An 18,942-nucleotide genomic window follows, 5' to 3' on the forward strand; every position below is an offset into this window, starting at 1 on the left:
TCTCTCTTCCCCTTTCTTGCATATTCTATTAGTTGTGTGCTTCCCCCCCCCCCCCTTCATCTCCCTCTTCTCCTTCCTTTTCTTCTTTTTTCCACCCTTCCTCCTTGTGTCTTTCGCTTCATTCCTGCAGGAGAAGAGAAGAAGAGAGAGGTGAAACTAAAAAAAAAAAAAATCTTGGAAAGAAAGAAAAAGGGGGGAAAAGCAGAGAGAGAGAGACAGGGGGAAAAAAAAAAAGTCCGGAGAGAGAGAGAGAGAACGCGTTCACATCTTAATACCGTTATTATTTTGACCATTCTTGCATATTTTTTTATTTTGGGGGAGGGCTTCTCTTCTGGCTGATGAGTTTTTACCCGAAATACTTTTTTTAGGCAAACAAACAAAAAAAAAAAGAACCTTTTTGGGGGCGATTTCCACCGATTTTTTTTTCTTTTCCTCGCAACCGGCATCGTGCGCTCTCACAGGAGAAGAAGAAGGAAGGGGCAAGAAAGAGGAAAAGAAGAGGATTTATTTACCCGACCTACTTTGGATCTCTCTTTTTCCTGCGCGTGTCATTATTATTCCCGTTCTCTATTTTTACACTTCGCCGTGAATTCGTCTCCTCTGCGAATTTAGTCACATCCGATTTTTTTTTTTTTTTTGCGAATTTTTTTTCCTCTTTTTTTTTTTTTTAAAAAAAAAAAGGCGAGAGAGAGCGCGAGCGAGCGAGAGAGACAGAGAGCGAGAGAGAGCAGCTCGGGAGAGAAAGAGCAGCGACCGGCAACCTCCTCCTCCTCCGCCGCCGCGACAGGAGATCAAACTGCCTCAGCTCCCCGCCCGCCTCCGCCGCGCTCCCCGGCTCCGCCGCCCTGAATGGCTGACGGCGCCCTGCCCTGGACCTGGCCCCCGGACACCTCCATGCTCTGATCGCCGGCGGACGGCTCCTTTCTGCACCTCCCGCCTCCCCGAGAGCCCGCACCGGCACCGGCACCGGCGGCTGCAGCGGCAGCGGCAGCGGCGGCGGGAGCAGCCTCCGCGGGAGCGGCGGCGGCCGGGCCCCGGCGGCGGCGAGCGGCGAGCGGCGACCTCCTCCTCCTCCTCCTCCTCCTCCTCCTCCTCCTCCTCCTCCTCCTCCTCCACCTCCTCCTCCTCCTCCTCCTCCTCCTCTTCCTTCCCCTCCTCCTCCTCCTCCTCCTCCTCCTCCTCCTCCTCCTCCTCCTCCTCCTCCTCCTCGGCGGCGCCGCGGCTTCCTCTATGCCTGCACATCCTCCGCGCTCGTAGCGCCCGGACCGCGTGTGCCTGTGCCCGTGCGTGTGTGCGTGGTGCGCGAGTGGGGAGCCGTGTGCCGGGCGTGTGCGCGCGTGTCTGCCTGCGTGTGCGTGTCCGGCGTGTTACTCTCCTGAATGCCTCTCCCGACAGCCTTGTTTGCCGTTTCTGATTTTGCAACTTGAAGTGGCGGCGGGGGGGGGGGGAGGGCGAGGAGAGGCGGCGAGAGCCGGGGAGAGCGGGAGCAGAGGGGGGAAGCGGCCAGGCGGGGGTATTTTAAAGAGGGGGGGGGGAGCGCAGGAAAGGGAAGGGAAGGAAAGGGAAAGGGAAGGGAGGAAGAGGAAAGGGAAAAAAAGAGAGAGAGAGGGAGGGAGGGAGAGAGAGAGGGGAGAGAGAGGGAGAAAATCTTCCGTCGCCCCCTCCCCCTCCCTAAAAAAAAAAAAAAAAATAGCGAGGGCGCGAGCGAGAGGAGGGGGGCTCGCGGCGAAAAATAAATAAAATAAAGAAAACGGCAGGAGCGGCTCCAGCCGGCAGCAGCGGCGGCAGCAGGGCAGCGGGCGGCGGCGGCAGCCGAGGCGGAGGCAGGCGGCAGGCAGGGTCCCCTCGCTCCCCGCTCGCCCCCGGCGCCCGGCCGGCCGCCTCCCCCCCGCCCCCCGCCTCTCTCCCCGGCAGCCCGCAGCGAGACGCGCCGCTCCCCAGCACTTTTTTGGGCCCGAGATATGGCAATGGTAGTTAGCAGCTGGCGAGATCCGCAGGAAGACGTGGCCGGGGGCACGCCGAGCGGCCCCAACCCCGCCGCGGCGCAGCCGGCCCGGGAGCAGCCGCCCCAGCAGCAGGGGGGGCTCGGCCCGCCCCGCACACCCCGCAGACCCCCAGCCAGCCGGACCCCCCTCCACGCCGGGCACGGCCGGGGACAAGGGAGCGGGCCAGCAGGGCTCGGGGCAGAGCCAGCAGCACATCGAGTGCGTGGTGTGCGGGGACAAGTCCAGCGGCAAGCACTACGGCCAGTTCACCTGCGAGGGCTGCAAAAGTTTCTTCAAGAGGAGCGTCCGCAGGAACTTAACTTACACATGCCGCGCCAACAGGAACTGTCCCCATCGACCAGCACCACCGCAACCAGTGCCAGTACTGCCGCCTCAAGAAGTGCCTCAAAGTGGGCATGAGGCGGGAAGGTGAATATTTCTTCCCTACTATGCTATCGCTCCCTCTCCCCGCGGCTGTGCAGGCGTGCGTGTGCGAGGGCTCTCCGTCTGTGTGTGTCTGCCTGTGCATACGCGCACACACGCGCACCTATGCGCGTATACAGAGATATATACACGCGCGCACACGCGCGGCGTGCATATACATATATATATATATATGCACACATATATATATATATACACACACACACATCTACGGCTCTGCGTGGCGATCTAGGTCTCTCTATCTTTCCATGCACATGTCAATCTCTCCCTCTGCCTGCACTCCATCTGGCAGCTTTGCGCCAGGTTTTGTTGTTATTGTGGATGGTGGTTGGTGTGTTTTCTTTTTTGCTTTTTCGGTTTGTGCCTCCTGCCCTCCTCCCGCTCCTCCCCACCCCCTTCCCCGGCACCGCCGCGCTAGCCCCTTCCCCGCTCATTGTGCCGAGAATTTATTATTATTACGATCGCTCGCTAAATATTTATCATTTAGCCGCTACCTCTGCTCCCGCGCGCGCGCGCGCGCGCGCGTGTGTGTGTGCGCGTGTGTCGGTGTCTGTGTGTGTGTGCGCGCGTGTGCGTGTGTGTGTGTGTGTGTGTTTGGATGTGGTTTTGTCTATTGTTGGCATGAGACCGGGGGGGTGGGGGGAGATACATCTCTCTCCCGTACGAGATGTGCTTCCATTCAGCTTCCTTCCCCCCCACCCCCCCTTCCGCCCCATCATTTCTTTTTAAACCCGCAACACTTCTCGGTAGATCCATTTCCCAGCCTCATTTTTCCCGAAAGAAAGATGAAAGACGTGTAAGTAGGGAAGAAAAGAGGAAAAGGGGTGAAAAAGAGGAAAGGGGAAAAAAAGAGGGGGAAATGTGCTTCTGTATCTCCGCTTCCCTGTGCTTCCCGGTGCCCCGGAGTGTGCTTCTGTGCGAGATTTGGCCTTGTTTTCACTCCATGCGTCCAAAGGAAAGTTTGTGACTGAACCGGGTTTCTGTACTTCTGTCATTTCTTTTCTTTTCTTTCTTTTTTTTTTTTTTATAGCACGCTGCTCATTTTATTTCTTCATCAAACTCCACCCTCTCCTTAAAGCCTGCATACAAATCGCGATTTATAACCTATTTACCGGTTCTTCTCATTTTAGCAGAACCCGCAGCCTGCATCTGGCAGCGGGCTCCTCAGCATTTCCAACTGCTCTGCTATTTATTTATTATTTTTTTTTCCTCCTCCTTTCCATAAGTCTCTGTGGTTTTCCTTGCGTTCAGGCTCATTCTCGCGTAGGAAGATTTCCTGCCCTCCTTTCTCCTCGAAATGTATTTGCTCGGTTTACAGTTAAAGTTTACCTGTGACTGTCGTTAAAGATGTCTTAGAGTCACATCAGTGAAACAGTCAATTTTGCGGAGCGGGGATTACTACTGCCTTAATTGGTTTTAAAATTATATTTTATATGCCACAAGAAAAGGAATGAAGCTGCTCCAGATCTGAAAGAGCTCGCAAATATGACGACTTCATTGGTAGCTTCAGGGGCTGTTGGTAGGCGTCGGGGGGGGGGGGGGGTTTGAAAAAAAAAAAAAAAAAAAAAAAGGAAGGAGGAGGAAAAAATAAAAACAACCCCAGCCAAGTTTACAAGCAGATTGAAGAGGGAGAGGTGGGCTGGAGGGCAGGAGGAGAGAGGTCTGGCCCGGGAGGCGAGGAGAGCTCGGTGGGGAAGAAAAGAGAAAGTTGAGAAAATGTGGCACGCCGGAAAGATGAGTGATCTGCGTGTTCGTGTGCGTGCCAGCAAGCGTGTGCGGGTGTGCGTGTGCGTGTCTGTGTGTGCAGGGAACAAGCCTGAGTAGCCGTATCTTCCCCTGAAGTTACCTTTGTTTACATGGCATGCGGCTGCAAATGCTGGCACTGATGGAGTAAAACACACGCACACACTAAAAAAAAAAAAAAAAAAAAAAAAAACCAACTTTGGTCAGCTTTCGGGACTCGAGGCATGCTTACGCTCTGTGTGGAGATGGTTAATGAATCCAGTGTTTTTGCAGTTGCAAGCTTGTGCATTCACTGTGCAACGCTGACTGCAGGCTTTTGCAGTGGCAACAGCGCACCAAAGATATTAATTACACCGTCCCCTTTTTTTTCCACGAATGTTTGGCTATTGTAAGTTCGGACCTTTTTGTTTTATTTCCCCCCTTCCCTTGATAATATTTAATCTTTCTCTTCCTTTTAGCAGGCAGAACTTTGCTGGGCGGGGGGAGGGGGGGGTCTTCTATGGAAAGCTGGTTCTGTGTAATAAAGTTAGCAGTGGGGAGCTGGGGGGGCTGCGACCTGTTCCAGCTCGAAGGGTGACGACGCGGTATTTTTGGAGGATACGGACGCATTTGTTTTTTATGAATTATTTTGTTTTATTTTATTTTAAAAAGCAACACAGCAGTTCACTTATAAATCTCAGTGCTACCAGGGCAGTCGGCTGGGATCCACAACAGAGCTTGGCTATATTTTTAACAGCTGGCTGTGATTTTTAACCCCACTTTCTCACCACCCGGAGGATTTCTTTGATTTTAATTTTTTTTTTTTTTTACGTGCGGGGCTGCCTTTTGTTGCGGGGGGGGGGGGCGGGGTGGGGGTGGGGGGGTTGTGTGTGGATTTGTCTTGTTTGCCTTGGCTTTTTTTTTTTTTCGCCTTCTTTCTTTTTTTTTAATCTGTGTTTATTTTGTGAAGCCTGTCTGCATTGGGGGCTGGGGGGGGCTGCTTGGCTGCCGCTGGGCTGGGTCTGGCCTGAGCAGGGGTCGGGGCCGGGGCCGATGCCGGGGCCGGGGCCGGGCGGGGGGGGGCGATGCAGGTCGGCTGCAGCTGCCCGGCTCCGCATGCCTCTGTCTGTCCGTGCCTGTGCGTGTGCCGGGGGCGAGGCGGGGGGGGGTGGTGGGTGGTGGGGGGGTGGGGGGGGAAGAAGCCCGGCATTGTCTCCGGCTGGCTGGCAGCGCCGCCGGGGCGATGCCTGGGAGCCTCCTGGATGCACATTTCCTCTCCTTCTCTCCTTCTTTTTGTCAGCGGTTCAGCGAGGAAGGATGCCGCCCCACCCAGCCCAACCCCGGCCAGTATGCCCTGACCAACGGCGACCCCCTGAACGGGCACTGCTATCTCTCGGGATACATCTCCCTACTGCTGCGGGCCGAGCCCTACCCCACCTCCCGCTACGGCAGCCAGTGCATGCAGCCCAACAACATCATGGGCATCGAGAACATCTGCGAGCTGGCCGCCCGCCTGCTCTTCAGCGCCGTCGAGTGGGCCCGCAACATCCCCTTCTTCCCCGACCTGCAGATCACCGACCAGGTGGCCTTGCTGCGGCTCACCTGGAGCGAGCTCTTCGTCCTCAACGCTGCCCAGTGCTCCATGCCTCTCCATGTGGCCCCTCTCCTGGCCGCCGCCGGCCTCCACGCATCCCCCATGTCGGCCGACCGCGTCGTCGCCTTCATGGACCCACATCCGCATCTTCCAGGAGCAGGTGGAGAAGCTGAAGGCACTGCACGTAGATTCGGGCCGAGTACAGCTGCCTGAAAGCCATCGTCCTCTTCACCTCAGGTGAGAAGGCGGGCGGGGGGGTGTGTGGAGTGGGGAGTGGGGTTGCGCCGTGCAAACAAGACAACAAAATATCCCACAATGGCGGAAAAATTAGAAAAAAAAAAGATCTAAAATTTAATTTTTGGTGAAGAGAACAGGGGGAAGGCCAAGGCAGTGTAGGGCCCGGATGGGGTGCGCCCTGGCCCCCGGGATCAGCCTCCCCCTCAGGCCCACCGATGTTGTCATTTTACCACACTCCCCTCCCTCCCACCACCACCCCCAAAAAAAAGCCAAAACCCTTAAAAAAAAAAATCGAATTAAGTGGAGGCGGTGGAAACATGCATGTTAACAATTTTTCCCTGTGATAGATGGTTCGAATTAACTAGCGGGAAAGTGCATTAGCGTCGCCTTTGAAGTGCTCTGGTCGTAGCCTATAAGAATATAATACGTCTTCTATTATTGTAACCTGCGAGGGAAAAATTTATAAACATCAAAGGGAAACGATGTGGAGGAAATATAGGAAATGGAAACAAGGCAAGATAAGAGGCCTGGCAGTGTCATTTTTTAATTATTATTCTAATTATCGCCACGATGGGGCTAATTGCCACTTTTTCTGCTTGTTTGTTTTTCCTTTTATTTTTTTACCACCCCCCACCCACCCCCCAACCTTCCCCTTGTTCCTTGCTTGTCCCGGTTTCTCCCCCCCCACACCTTTTCCAAACCGGTCCTCCCGGTTAGCGATAACTAAACAGCTCCGATAAATCTGGCTTACAACTAGGCCGAGGCAAAATTAAAAGCATTCCTGAACAAAGATGGCAAAATCGTTCAAAGGCCTTGTTTAACAGTAAGCAGTTTATAATCCATCAATATTTGTTGCCTTTCATGCATGAAAAATAGTATTTACATTGTATTAAAATGACTCCTAAATTTTGCACAATATTGTAATGTAGCAAATGTAGTATTAATATCGATTTGAACATCAGATAATTTATTTAGACAGGAGTATCTAATTTGTATGCAGGGTGGTCGGAGACGTGTACTGTGACTGCCCCCTTTTACTTTCAGTGCAAATGCAGTCTCGCAGCGTTGGAGGGAATATTTCTTTGCAAAGGATAAAGTGCAGATCTTAAAACAAATGGAAGATTTACTGAATAGCCAGCCCGACATTTTAATGTATTTTATCTTAATAAGTCTTCTTGATGGAAACATGTTTTTCAAAAGTGACAAAGAGACCTGCCGGCATTTATCAGGCTGATTTAACTCCGCAGCCTGCCTGCAGACTCCCAGACTTTCCCTTCCCATTCATTTCAGGGTGCTCATCAATACACAGGGACAGTCGGAGAGAACCCGCGTTTTTTGATTATTTTTTTTTTTGGTGGGTGTGTGTGTGTTAGTCCCCAACTTTAAGACATTCTTCCCAAGCAGAGGGGGGCTGGCCTATGCCTCGGCCCTTACACTCACCAAAGGCCCCAAGAAGGAGATTGCCCCAGATGAGGGCATGTTTCGTGGTGGTGGTGTATTTTTTTTCTCTCTTTCTCTCTTCCCCCCTGCCCCCATCTCCTCCCCCCCCCCCCCCCATTACCTTCCCCACACAATCGACCTTGGCGAGAAATGTGGTTAGTGGCTTTAGAGGAGCCCTTCATTTACATATATTAAAAACAAATGTAATCATAACCAAACGTTTGCAAGGGGAGAACCCCCTTCCCACAATGGAGTAGAGCATGAATGGGGTTCAGGGAGGGAACAATAATATTATTTTGGAGCAGGATCGCACGGGGTATCTCAGAAAATGGAAATACAGCTGTCAGGAGTAATCTACCCCTCACCCCCATTCGCACATTTCCACTTTTCACTAAACTTGTTTTGATTGCTTAGCCAGAGGGGAATTCATGGGAAGCCTTTCTCAAAGTCATCCAACTTTTAAACAAACTTTGACTGATGGAAAAGACATTTTTAGGCATATTGTCCAAAGCACTTCACTGAGGACTAAGTATTTAAAGCTGGCATGGGTTTCTCCTGTTGTGGTTTTTACATTCGAGCTACGGATAGCATGTATTTAATCCGTAAAATTCTGGACACCATCCAACGACTGGGTCGTGACCCAAAACCTGCTCCTTTCTTGTCTCTTTTTCCCCCACCCCTTCCTCTGCCCCCTGCCCCCCCGCCAAAAAAAACTCCAAACTTTATAGAGTTATTAATTCCTGCACCTAGCTTTTCCTCATCATAAATAAACGTTTCCAGGAAAGGACCGAGCCAGATAACATAAATCCAATAAATCTATTTGCAGCGCAATAAGAACTTTGATTTCTAGTTAGATGCCAGCTGATTACATCTATATTTTCTCAACACTAAACTCTTCTGAACGCGTAACATGAAATACATTCCCGCCACTCACAAAGGGAAAGGCTGGAGTGTGCTGAACAGTAATGGTTATTTATTTACATAATTTCTTTTCCATAGACTGCAGGAAGAAATATAGAGCTTTCCCTTATTGACACACCTGCCATATAAAAAAGTGAGGCGCACACAGGATTTTCACATTAGCCCACTTTCTGAGATGGAATAATAATTCACCTCCAGTAAACACGGATTGCATTATTTCTCCCATGGATTGCACCTCTCTGGACTCTGTAATCTAATCGAGCTGTGCATCCCTTAATTACTATTATTTTTAATTCCCATTCTGAGGGGAGAATTAAGCCTTCCCACCGCCACCTTTAAGGATGTGGAATAAAACCCGAGTAAAGGCATATGCCAGGCCATTTTAAATAATTAAAGCTCAATAGATATTATCGGCATGAGAAAATCCTGAGTGTTAGGAGGTCTAAGGCAAAAACCAAGGCGTATTCTTCTTAAACACCCCCACCCCCACCCCTCGCCTCCGCAGGCTGCCGCCCTTCTAGCCAGCAACTTCCCTGTCTGCATTGTCCAGTGACCTGCAGTTGTAGGTGCACTTATCGTAAATATCTGATAAATATTTTACTAACCTTAAGGGTATGACATATGGGGCATAAAGAAAAAAGCCCTGCTAGGGTGTCAGTAAGACCCTTTCATATTGCATTGTTTGGAAGTTGAATAGGATCTTAATGCATAATGGGCAGATAATGCATGTAAAATAGCAAGATATATGTAAATATGGAGTGTGATTGGTGGCAATCAACATATGAACAGGCTTGTGGTTTTGATATATATTGCAAACAAGAACAGGCCTGAGCTTTTTGATAGATATATATGTTGTAACTTGGTGCTTCAGATGTTGCAAAATATCATTGCATGAAAGGTACAGTATGGATTAGCAGAGCAGACTAGCTCAGATAATTGTATATCTGAGGGATGCCAAGTCCGCAGCCCAGGTCAAAGGTTCTCCTCCTCAGAAGTTCCTGAATTATGGCTTGTTTTATTTGTATTTTTGCTCGAGGCCATAGTATTGTAGATGAAGGTGTTCAGAAATCTTTGTAAAGCCAGTTCTTGATATGAGAAGACTTAAACTTCAAAAATGCAGTTGCGACAGATTTTTTTTTTCTTTTCTTTCTTTTTTTTTCTTTCTTTTTTTTTTTTTTTTGGCTTTGAATAATTTGTTGTGTCTTTCCAGGGTCATAACTCTACATTCACAATTTTGTAATGTCCTTTTGGGGGCCATTAACATGCGTTATTTCATATACGGATCTATATATTAGCAAAGTCTGGCTTTGATCTATGTTAAACTGCACTGCTAGCTGACTGCCTCCCTCTGATCGTGATGTAGTTTTGGTTTTGGTTTGTTTGTTGTTGTTTGTTTTTTTTTTTTAAATATTTATTATTAATCTCCGCAACAATGTGGATGATTTCAACCATCCGGGCATACCCACCACTTTTTCCCGACCGTAGCCTCCTGAGGAAGTCCTTCAGCAAGGAGCCGGTGCAAAATTATCCCCCGTTTTTGGCTCTGCCTTCAGAGAGATAGGATGCGCGTGTGCATGTAAACGCACAGATGCATCTGTTACCTCCCTGCGCGTACCTATGCGTGGAATAACGTCTATAGGTACAGATGCAAGGATATGAAGGGTTTCTTCTGCGCTCGGGTTAGTACGCGTTTGCCCAGGTCGTATCGTTCTGAGAGGAGCTAGGGGTAGGCTCCTGGCTGTATACGTGCCATAGGGACCTATGGAGCGGGGTGGGGGTGGGGGCGAGTCTCCCAGGCCACATTTAGGCAAGGCTCACACATTTAGGCAAGGCTCACTCGCTGCAGCCCTCCCCAGCTTTGTGTCTGGGGGCTGCAGGCGCCGGCTCAGCGCAAGCCCGAACTAACCCAGCCTGTTTTCCGCCGGATTTACCGAACAGCCCTCAAAGATGTAGCTAATTTGCGATGGGCTGCCGGCGGGGCAGGAACAGGGGGGACCCCCTCTCTCCCCGGCATCCCCCGGCCGGCTCCCTGCCAGCCGCCGCAGGTCACAGCCGCTGCCTCCCTCTGATGTGCAGCCATGTCAACAAACTCCCTCTGCCTCCCTCTGCGTGTGCGCGCCTGTGCTTTTTATCTTTATTATTATTGTTGTTATTGTTGTTGTTGTTGTTGTTAGTGGTAGTATTTTGCCCAGTACCCTCCTTTCCCCTCCCTCCCCTCGGTGGTATTCACCGGGGGCTGGTCCCGCTTTCCAGCAGCCCGCTGCAGGGCTCCCTGGAGCCGGGACCGCGCTCGCCGGCGCGGAGTGTCCGGGGGTGCTGGGGGGTGTGTGGTGGTGGTGGAGTGTGTCTCTGTGTGTGCGTGTCTGTGTGTGTGATGGGGGTGCGGGGACCCCACCACACCCCCCGTGGAGAAACACCCACGAGGGCGGCGAGGCGGCGGCGGTGCGGGATGGGGTGGGACGGGACGGGACGGGACGGGATGGGGGGCTGCGCCTTTGGGGGTGTCCCCCCATCCCGGCGGCGCTTCCCCGTGCGCTTCCCCGCCACTAACCGTCTCCCCCCCCTTCCTCCTCCTCCTCCTCCTCTTCCTCCTCCTCCTCCTCCTCCTCCTCCTCCTCCTCCTCCTCCTCCTCCTCCTCCTCCTCCTCCTCCTCCTCCTCCTCCTCCTCTCCCCCCCCCCCCGCCGCCGATCCGCGGCTGCCTCCGCGGGCGCGGTGCGGCGGGCAGACGCCTGCGGCCTGTCGGATGCGGCCCACATCGAAAGCCTGCAGGAGAAGTCCCAGTGCGCGCTGGAGGAGTACGTGAGGAGCCAGTACCCCAACCAACCCAGCCGCTTCGGGAAGCTGCTGCTGCGGCTGCCCTCCCTGCGCACCGTCTCCTCCTCCGTCATCGAGCAGCTCTTCTTCGTCCGCTTGGTAGGTAAAACCCCCATCGAAACCCTCATCAGGGATATGCTACTGTCGGGGAGCAGCTTCAACTGGCCTTACATGTCCATCCAGTGCTCCTAGAGCCCGGCCCGCACCCCCGGCAGAGACGCGGCGGAGCGGCGGCGGCGGGAGCGGGAACGCTCGCACCGAGGGGCAGTCGGGGTGCGGGGGGGCCCGGGAGGCGGACACTGAACAAAAGAAAGGGCCGAGTAGGAGCAGAGGTGTGGCCGTGGTGGGGAGAAGGACGGACCTCGCGTCCGTGGAGGTTGTGGTGTTTCGCGCTTTGTTTTTTTCTTTTTTTTTTTTGCCTTTTTTTTTTTCTCTCCCCCCCTGGAGAGGAGGGAAAAAAATAAATAATAATAATAAAAGAGACAAAAAAAGCAAAAAAAGTAAAAAAAATAAAAATAAAAAAAATATGAGTATTGAGGGGATATTAATCAAACCTGAAGGGGATACTGGATCTTCCAGGATTTATTGTGGACTGTTGTTGATATATGCTGTACAGTAACAAACAAAACAAAACGCGTTGAAACTGAACTGAACCTTGTGTAGAATGAAAAACAAACAAACAAAAAACAAACAAAAAAATTCCACGCGCAAACACTTACCACGAGCATTGTTACTCATTTTGTAAAATATTAGTCTTTATTTTCATTTTTTGTAAAACTTAAAACATCGTATGCGCATAAAGAAAAAAAAAAGAAACGAGAATTAGGGGAAAATAACATTTTCCAAATAATTATAAAAAAAAATTGTCCTGTGTCTATGTATCTATATCTGTTTTGTATTTTTTTCTGGTTCCAAACCAGGTTTCCTGTGATTCTATACTAATAATTTTTGATATAACCCTTTGCTTCTTATAATGAGTGCGATATATGTTGTCGAAGCTGTTCTTCAAGAATTAAAATTGAAGTGAGAATTTAAACAAAAATAAAAGAATTTAGCAAAAAAATTCAACTTATCACCCCACAACCCATGAGTCTTGTTGCTTGAAACATGCCAACAGTTCACCAAAAAACAAACAAAAAAAAACAACAAAAAAAGCTAAGCATAAAAAAAACCCAACAACAACACAATCTCCCTAGATTTTTAACTCCTGTACTGGTGTTAAAAGGGAGAACTTTAAAAATGCTTGTGAGGGGTAACCAAGTTGCATAAACCACGTGATGTTCCCAAACTGACTTGGCTGTGTAAGTTTAGGGCTGAACTGTTGAGGCCTAGGAAGAGGGAGCGGGAGGTGCGGCTCGATGCTGTAGGTGACCTCACCTCACTGGGACTGCGCAGTACACTTTCTGCCAAGGCTGATGGGCCTGTCACGCTGGCCTACCCTTTTTTGAGACACCTTTTCCCATCAGTTGGAGTTTATGATGAGTTCACACCTTGCTGCTTGCTCTTAGACATGGTGTGCATGGATTGAAGTCACCGTATGCCACCGTCATTGCGCAGACAGTGGGAAGGCATACTGCAGCCATGACTCCTGCTTGTTGCAGGCATGGTGGCTTTCTGCTTTTGGGGGCTTGGGGTGGGGTGTTTTTGGGGAGGGTGTTCTTGCTTCTTCTCTCTTCTTTTCCACCCCAAGGACTCACAGACCCTGGCATGTGCTCCAGTGTGCACGCCTTGTGCTTGCTGTCAGCTGAAACATCCCTCTCCCTGTTTCTCCTGACTCCAGTCACTGCGCATGGAGGGTATTCCCAGCCCATTAATATAGAAATCCAACTGGATGCTTGCTCATTGGGTGGCGAGCCAGCACATTTCACGTGTGCTGGTGTGCCATGGCCACGCACAAAACATGGGCTGTGCCCCCCACACCGTGGCCACCCAACACAGGAGCCCGAGCTTTGTGCCAAAAGCCCCGCTTCATTTCGGTTTGTCTTTTTTTGCAAAGAAAATTAAAAATCGTTGCTGTAATGGAGCTCCTTTGAAGGTAAAGGCTTCACAATGCTTCTAGCTGGTGGTGCAGATCTCTGTAACAGCTTTCAGTGCATTAATGTTTTATAGGATCTGAGTCGGAGCTGTAAGAACACATACTACCAAGGGAGCTTTTTCTTAACGTATTAATAAAGCTGGATCTTTAAAAATAACATTCCCTCCCCCCCCTCACGCTGACACCTCCTGTGCCCTCCAAACAAGGCCGGATGAAGCAGGCTTTTTAGTTTGTGGAGTCATGGGCAATGTTTTCCTTTTAATTTGCTGTCCTCCGTACTCTCCTTCTCTCTCCCTCTCTCTCTCTCTTTTTTTTTTTTCTTTTTTTTTTTTTTTTTTTTTTTTTTGCATTAACAAGATCCTTCAATCCAACCCGCTTGGGGTTTTTAATATTCTAGGCGCAGCAGATCCGAGGCGAGAGCAGCTCTATACAGTAGGCACTTATAGCTGGATAATCAACATTGCGGGCAGATCCTCTATGGGAGTAGAGCCCATTTCAGGATGGAGAAGCAGCCTGTATTCATAGGTGCTGGGACGGGGGGACGCGGGGGGACGGGGTCGTGGGGGAGACACGGATGATTTCAGACCTGGACACACAAGGGGACGGGAATTAGACAGACAGACAAACACCCTGCCTTTTCTCACTCGCATGGACGCTGCATAGGCGACAGCTTTGCTCCTCGCCCTGGTTGCCTTCCCCGGGCAGAGTGGGTCCAGCAGCCCCCCAGGGCTGCCAGCGGGGAGCGAGCAGGGATGCTCAGCCCCCGGGAGGTGCTGCAAGCAGCTCTTCAGCATTGCTTTTTGGTGGGATGGGTGACTGCGTACCTAGCTGGATTAGCAGTTAAAAACAGAAACAAACAAACAAAAAATTAAAAAAACCCCAACAAACTCAAAACAGCAAGAAAATCACAAAACCCACAACAAAACAGCAAAAAAGAAGAAAAACCCAACAACCTACACAAAACACAATAAACTAAACAAATGGGGATATCGGAAGAGAAAGACAGGTCTCAGTTTCTTCCAATGAGATGTAAATATATTCATTACAGTGTTATCCCACTGATGAAAACAGATAAACTTTTTCGTAGGTCAGAAACGTATTTTTCAATTAATTTTCATATTTATGAATAATAATAACCCACTGATTGCCAAGAAACTTGCAGGTGTAGAGGAGGTGTACAAGATGCACTTATTTCCATGTATGTGCCTAGAAAGAAGTGTTTCAATCCCTTATTAAACTTTGCTTATAAGACGGTATCGTGTTCTGAAGTGTTAACTACCCAGTCTGTGGTTGTGTCGGTGGATGTTTTCATTTGCCACGCTCCAGCCTCTCGGGCATTCATACGGCGGCTAAAAATATTGTATGATCGCATCACCGAGTGCCATTTGTTGGGGAAAAAAAGGAAAAAAAACCAGAAAAAAAAGAAAGAAAAAGGAAAAAAAGTTCATGTGGAGAGGGGCCGGGGTCCCTCCACAAGTTTCTACTGCCTTGTTCGTAACCTGCAATATACTGCTTTAAAACCAACTATAGCTACATTTCTCCTGACTTGTTGTCGCCGGGCCCGGGCTTGGTCCCCCGCGGAGCCCCCCGAGCTCCTCAGGGGGGGCTCGGCAGGGCATCACCCTCAGCCCTCCATCCCTCCCTGCCGCGCAGGGCTCCGCGGCCCCTCCGCGCCCACCGACCGCTGCGGCAGCGCTTTGGGGCGTAGGGAGGGGAAGCGGGTGGAGGGCTGGGGTTTGGGGAAGGGGGGCGAACCCCCGGCCCAGCCCAGCCCAGCCCCGTGCCGGGGATCCGCTCAGGGCACGGCAGATACAAAGCCCCCCCCCCCCCCCCCCTCTTAGCTCCTCGCTAACTAGCTTGCCTCCTCCCACCGCCCAATTAGGCCTTTTTCTATATATTCAATCGAATAAATATTTGGAAATGCTGCTAAGTGGTAGGCTGAACTCGAGGTGAGGCGGGGAAGGCGGGGTGGGTGCCGGCAGTGACAGGGGCAGAGCCGGGACAGGGGTCGTGCCCGTCCCCTGCCCTTCCCGCACCTTCTCCGGCTGCTCGGCAAGGGGAAGGGGCTGCCGCTGTCCCTTCCCCGGGGCTTCTCCACTGATACCCCCGACCCGGGGAGGGGGACACGACCGTTTGAGCGGCTCGGCCTCCACCCACCCCCTTCATCTGCAGGGGAGAGGTCGATGAGCCCGCCCCCGGGGTGAGGGGAAAGAGTGACCCCCGACTTTTCCGGGACTCCTCTGAATTTGGTGGAATTGGGGGGCGTGGGGGTGGAACTCCACCGCGAGTGGCCTCTCTGGCGGCCGTCACTAAAAGCGGCGGGTCAGGAAGCAGAACGGCTCCTTCCCTGCGGGAACGCGGAGGGTCTCGGGTGCGGAGCTCTGGCTCGGGGTCAGTGCCAGTGGCAGCAGCAGCAGTACGAGAAAAAGTGAATTCTGCACTGCTTCACGCCCGGGAAACTCTTTGGCTCCCCACGTGAAGACGGAAACCTATTTTAACCGACGGAAAGGGCTTAACACACCCTCAGAGGCTTTCTAAATTATTTTGTGCATTTAGTTATTTTGCTGTTGTTGTTGTTACCTGTGGGGTAGGTCAGCCAGGCAGCCCCTTCCCAACCACCGCAGGCTGCCGAAGGATGCGCAGGCAGGGACGGTGGTCCAGCCTGGCCTGGACGGACCCTCCGACGGACGGACAGAGGGACGGAGGGTGGGACCGGGGGGGGGGGGGGGGGGTCGGGGCTCGCTACTGCCCCCCCACCAGCAGTGTCCGGGCGCGCAGCCATTCATAGGCAACCTCCGCGAATGCATGTGCACGGCTATTACAGACACTGTCGACATGCTTCCTCTGGTTTCATGGGGCATTTTGACTATTCAAAGCGTTAGGTTTTAAGTCTTGAAATAGCAAGTTCGGGTTTTTTTCCCATTTTCCCTCCCCCCCAACCCCTCCTTCTTCTCCAGACCTGCGTCTTTATCCTGCCTGCTCTCTGCTTTGCTGGGAGAGGTAGAAATTCGTCCCCTTGCCCTTCCCCACTTTTCTTCCCGTTTCTTTACATCCTGGGGCTAATTTCTGAAACGGCGTGACCTCCACGAAACATGTCTATATAGTTGTTTTAAAAGGCTCCCTTTCTAATTGGCTTCACAGTCACTGACTTTGACGTGAGATTTTTTTTCTTTTAGACACCCTCCCCTTTCTAATTCCCCCGTGGGTCAGAGCGGCTGAGGATGAGTGTTCTGCAGTGATTCCAGAGCTCAGTAAGAATGACAAATAAATACATTTCGAAACCCACGACTCTCGGTTGCCATGGGCAGGCTCCTGGTCCGACTTGCCCGGGTACCTTGCAAATCTGCCGGGTTTCCTGGTGACGTGGGGGATCCCTCTTACGAGAAGGCGTTTTCAAGGGGAAAATATTTTTTTTTAAAGAGAGAGAGAAGGAGGGGAAGGGGAAGAGAAAGAAAAAGGGTAAAAGGAAAAAAGAGAGATATGGAAAAAAACAGAGGCGTAAGAGAGGAGGTGAGCGAGAGGGGAGATCCGAGAGCACAAGTGGAAACTAATAAAACTCTTGTTAAAGTGCTTGCTCAGGATCCATGGCGTCACCACGTCTTTTACTTAGGAAGCCAAAGAGTTTTATTCCTAAATGAGTTAAAGACCCATTTACCTCTGTCGTGTTCTATTCATCAAGCCACAAGTCGAGAGTCCCTAACATGAAACTATTTGTTTGCTTACACAACCAGCTGGGTGCAATTTCACGTCTGAGATATCTATCTGAAAGCGCCTCTCATTTATTATCCTTACTTGTCAGCGAATCCATTTTCCAACTTTTTTTTTTTTTCACCCCCTCCCTTTTCATTCATGGAAGGCTCTGGGTTTAAATGCTCCCTTAAATATTTCAGCACCTTCTCCCCTCTGATCACCTTCAGCTCAAAGGAGCCAGGGAATGAGACTGAAACTGCAGAGATGGGAAAGGCGACTACTTCCCAAGGCGATCCCCTCACCACAGCTCCTGCCCCTCTCTCCCTCCCTCTCCCTTTCCCCCAGAGGAAAAGCCTGCCTGACAGTGCTTTGGGGCTCCCCTCCACTCCCCATCCCTTAAATTTTTAAGCGGGGTCATCCCCGCTGGACGTTTTCCCATGGCTGCTCTGGTGCAAGATGCAGCCACCTAAAAGAATTACATTACCCAGCTGTGGGAAAGGGTCTCAGACATCCCGCCACCCCCGCCGCACTGCCACTGTTGGGGCTAGGGGCGGGGGGGCAGGCAGGGTGCCCTCTCCGGCCCGATTTTGGTAGTCACTGATGTGCCAGGTTTTGTGTGCGGAGGGTGGTGGCGGTGGTATTCGGAAGATGGCTTGAGGAGGGATGTCAGGATCTCTTCTCCCACCCCCACGTGGCTTCCACTAGAAATACAAAGACACTACGTGAAACGGGCCCAATTTGGTTATAAACGTAATTGCGAGGAAAGAAAACAATTAACAAAAGGGACAGTGGGAAATTGTATCTCCCCTCCCTCTCCTTACCCCCAATTTTGAAAAATCAGGATAATGTGAGTAGTGTTTCAAAGCAGGACCGTCTGGCTGACAAGAGAGTCACTGTTAGTAATCTCAATGATGGCTGTATAATAGTGTATATACATCTCCTTGTCTGCAGAACCCTCCATCAAGCTTAAAGCAATGGATCAAATCCAAAACTACAGGGTATAAAATATCCCCAGTTGTTTAAAAAAAAAGAAAAAAGAAAAGGAAGAAAGGATTGGGGTGGGGGTGGGGGGGTGGGGGAAGGCAGGCTCTTCGAAGGAGAAGCGGGCTGGTGGCTCTAAGCTATCCTATTGTGTTGATTTAGGAAGACATTTGCTGTATATAACGTTCAAGGCTGGTCATAGCATTGCTCGGCCAAACAAACGAAGCACCGTCCCACGCGCGGGGCGGCGGGGGTCGAGGTGTGTGCGTGTGTCGGGGACCCGCCGCTGCGCGTGTGCGGGTGCGCGCACCGGGAGGCAGCCCCGGCCGCATCCCGCTCGGCGAGGGCTGATTAGCATTCCTCGGCAGCCCTGGACCTGCACTGACAACTAACAGAGATATCCAGCTCACCATCAGGCTTTCTCCTTTTGTCTAAAAACCCCCGCCGGCAGCCCAGACCCCGGCGGCCCCGCTGCCCGCACGGCTGCCCGCACCGCTGCCCGGCCGCAAGCCGCCCGCCCACCTGGGGTCCCCCCCGCCCACCTCCCCGACACTTTACTTTTATTTTATATATATATATATATAAAATTGTTATTATTATTTCCCTCCCCCCTCCCTCTTTGGACGTGGAAGCGGGGGGCACTACGCGCGGCCCCGAGCATCCCCGCGCCCCTCGGTGTTTGCAGTAAGCCAGGGCCGTCATTTTTCACCATGTTTTTTCCACTTTTCCAGAGACACTATCCGTGATGCGGGGTCGAGTCTGCCGATGGCTTCCTTCAACAGACACGAGTCCCCACGTTTGCTCTCCTCCGGGGTTATTCTTTTGGGGGGTGTGGGGGCGTGAGATAAACTTTTGCAGCGCTGAACCTGCTCCACGCAAAGAGCCGGCAGAAGAAGGACTTGGGACTTCATTTCACAGGCCAGAAAAGCGCTTTAAACTCCCGGTTTTGAGTCAAAGTGCATTTCTGAGAGGCTGAAGAGCCACACAAACTTCCAGCAAAGTAGTTGTGGCTCCCTGAAGTGATAAATAAAACTAGTCAGGTACTTTTTTTTTTTTCTTCCCCCCCGAGAGCCATAC

The 18,942-nt window shown here is 51.4% G+C and overlaps 1 protein-coding gene across 1 annotated transcript; it reads left to right on the forward strand.

Moving 5' to 3' along the window:
* The first annotated feature begins 1,577 nt into the window (after positions 1-1,577).
* Positions 1,578-12,242, forward strand: NR2F1 (nuclear receptor subfamily 2 group F member 1). Its single transcript, XM_055791154.1, is given in 9 exon segments — positions 1,578-2,078; positions 2,081-2,123; positions 2,126-2,334; positions 2,336-2,414; positions 5,452-5,474; positions 5,476-5,880; positions 5,882-5,938; positions 5,940-5,982; positions 11,071-12,242. Coding segments are annotated over 9 exon segments (1,257 nt in total). The 5' UTR covers positions 1,578-1,961; the 3' UTR covers positions 11,352-12,242.
* Positions 12,243-18,942: the final 6,700 nt, after the last annotated feature.

This window comes from Falco peregrinus, chromosome Z (genome assembly GCF_023634155.1).
Source record: "Falco peregrinus isolate bFalPer1 chromosome Z, bFalPer1.pri, whole genome shotgun sequence".
NCBI classification, from domain to species: domain Eukaryota; kingdom Metazoa; phylum Chordata; class Aves; order Falconiformes; family Falconidae; genus Falco; species Falco peregrinus.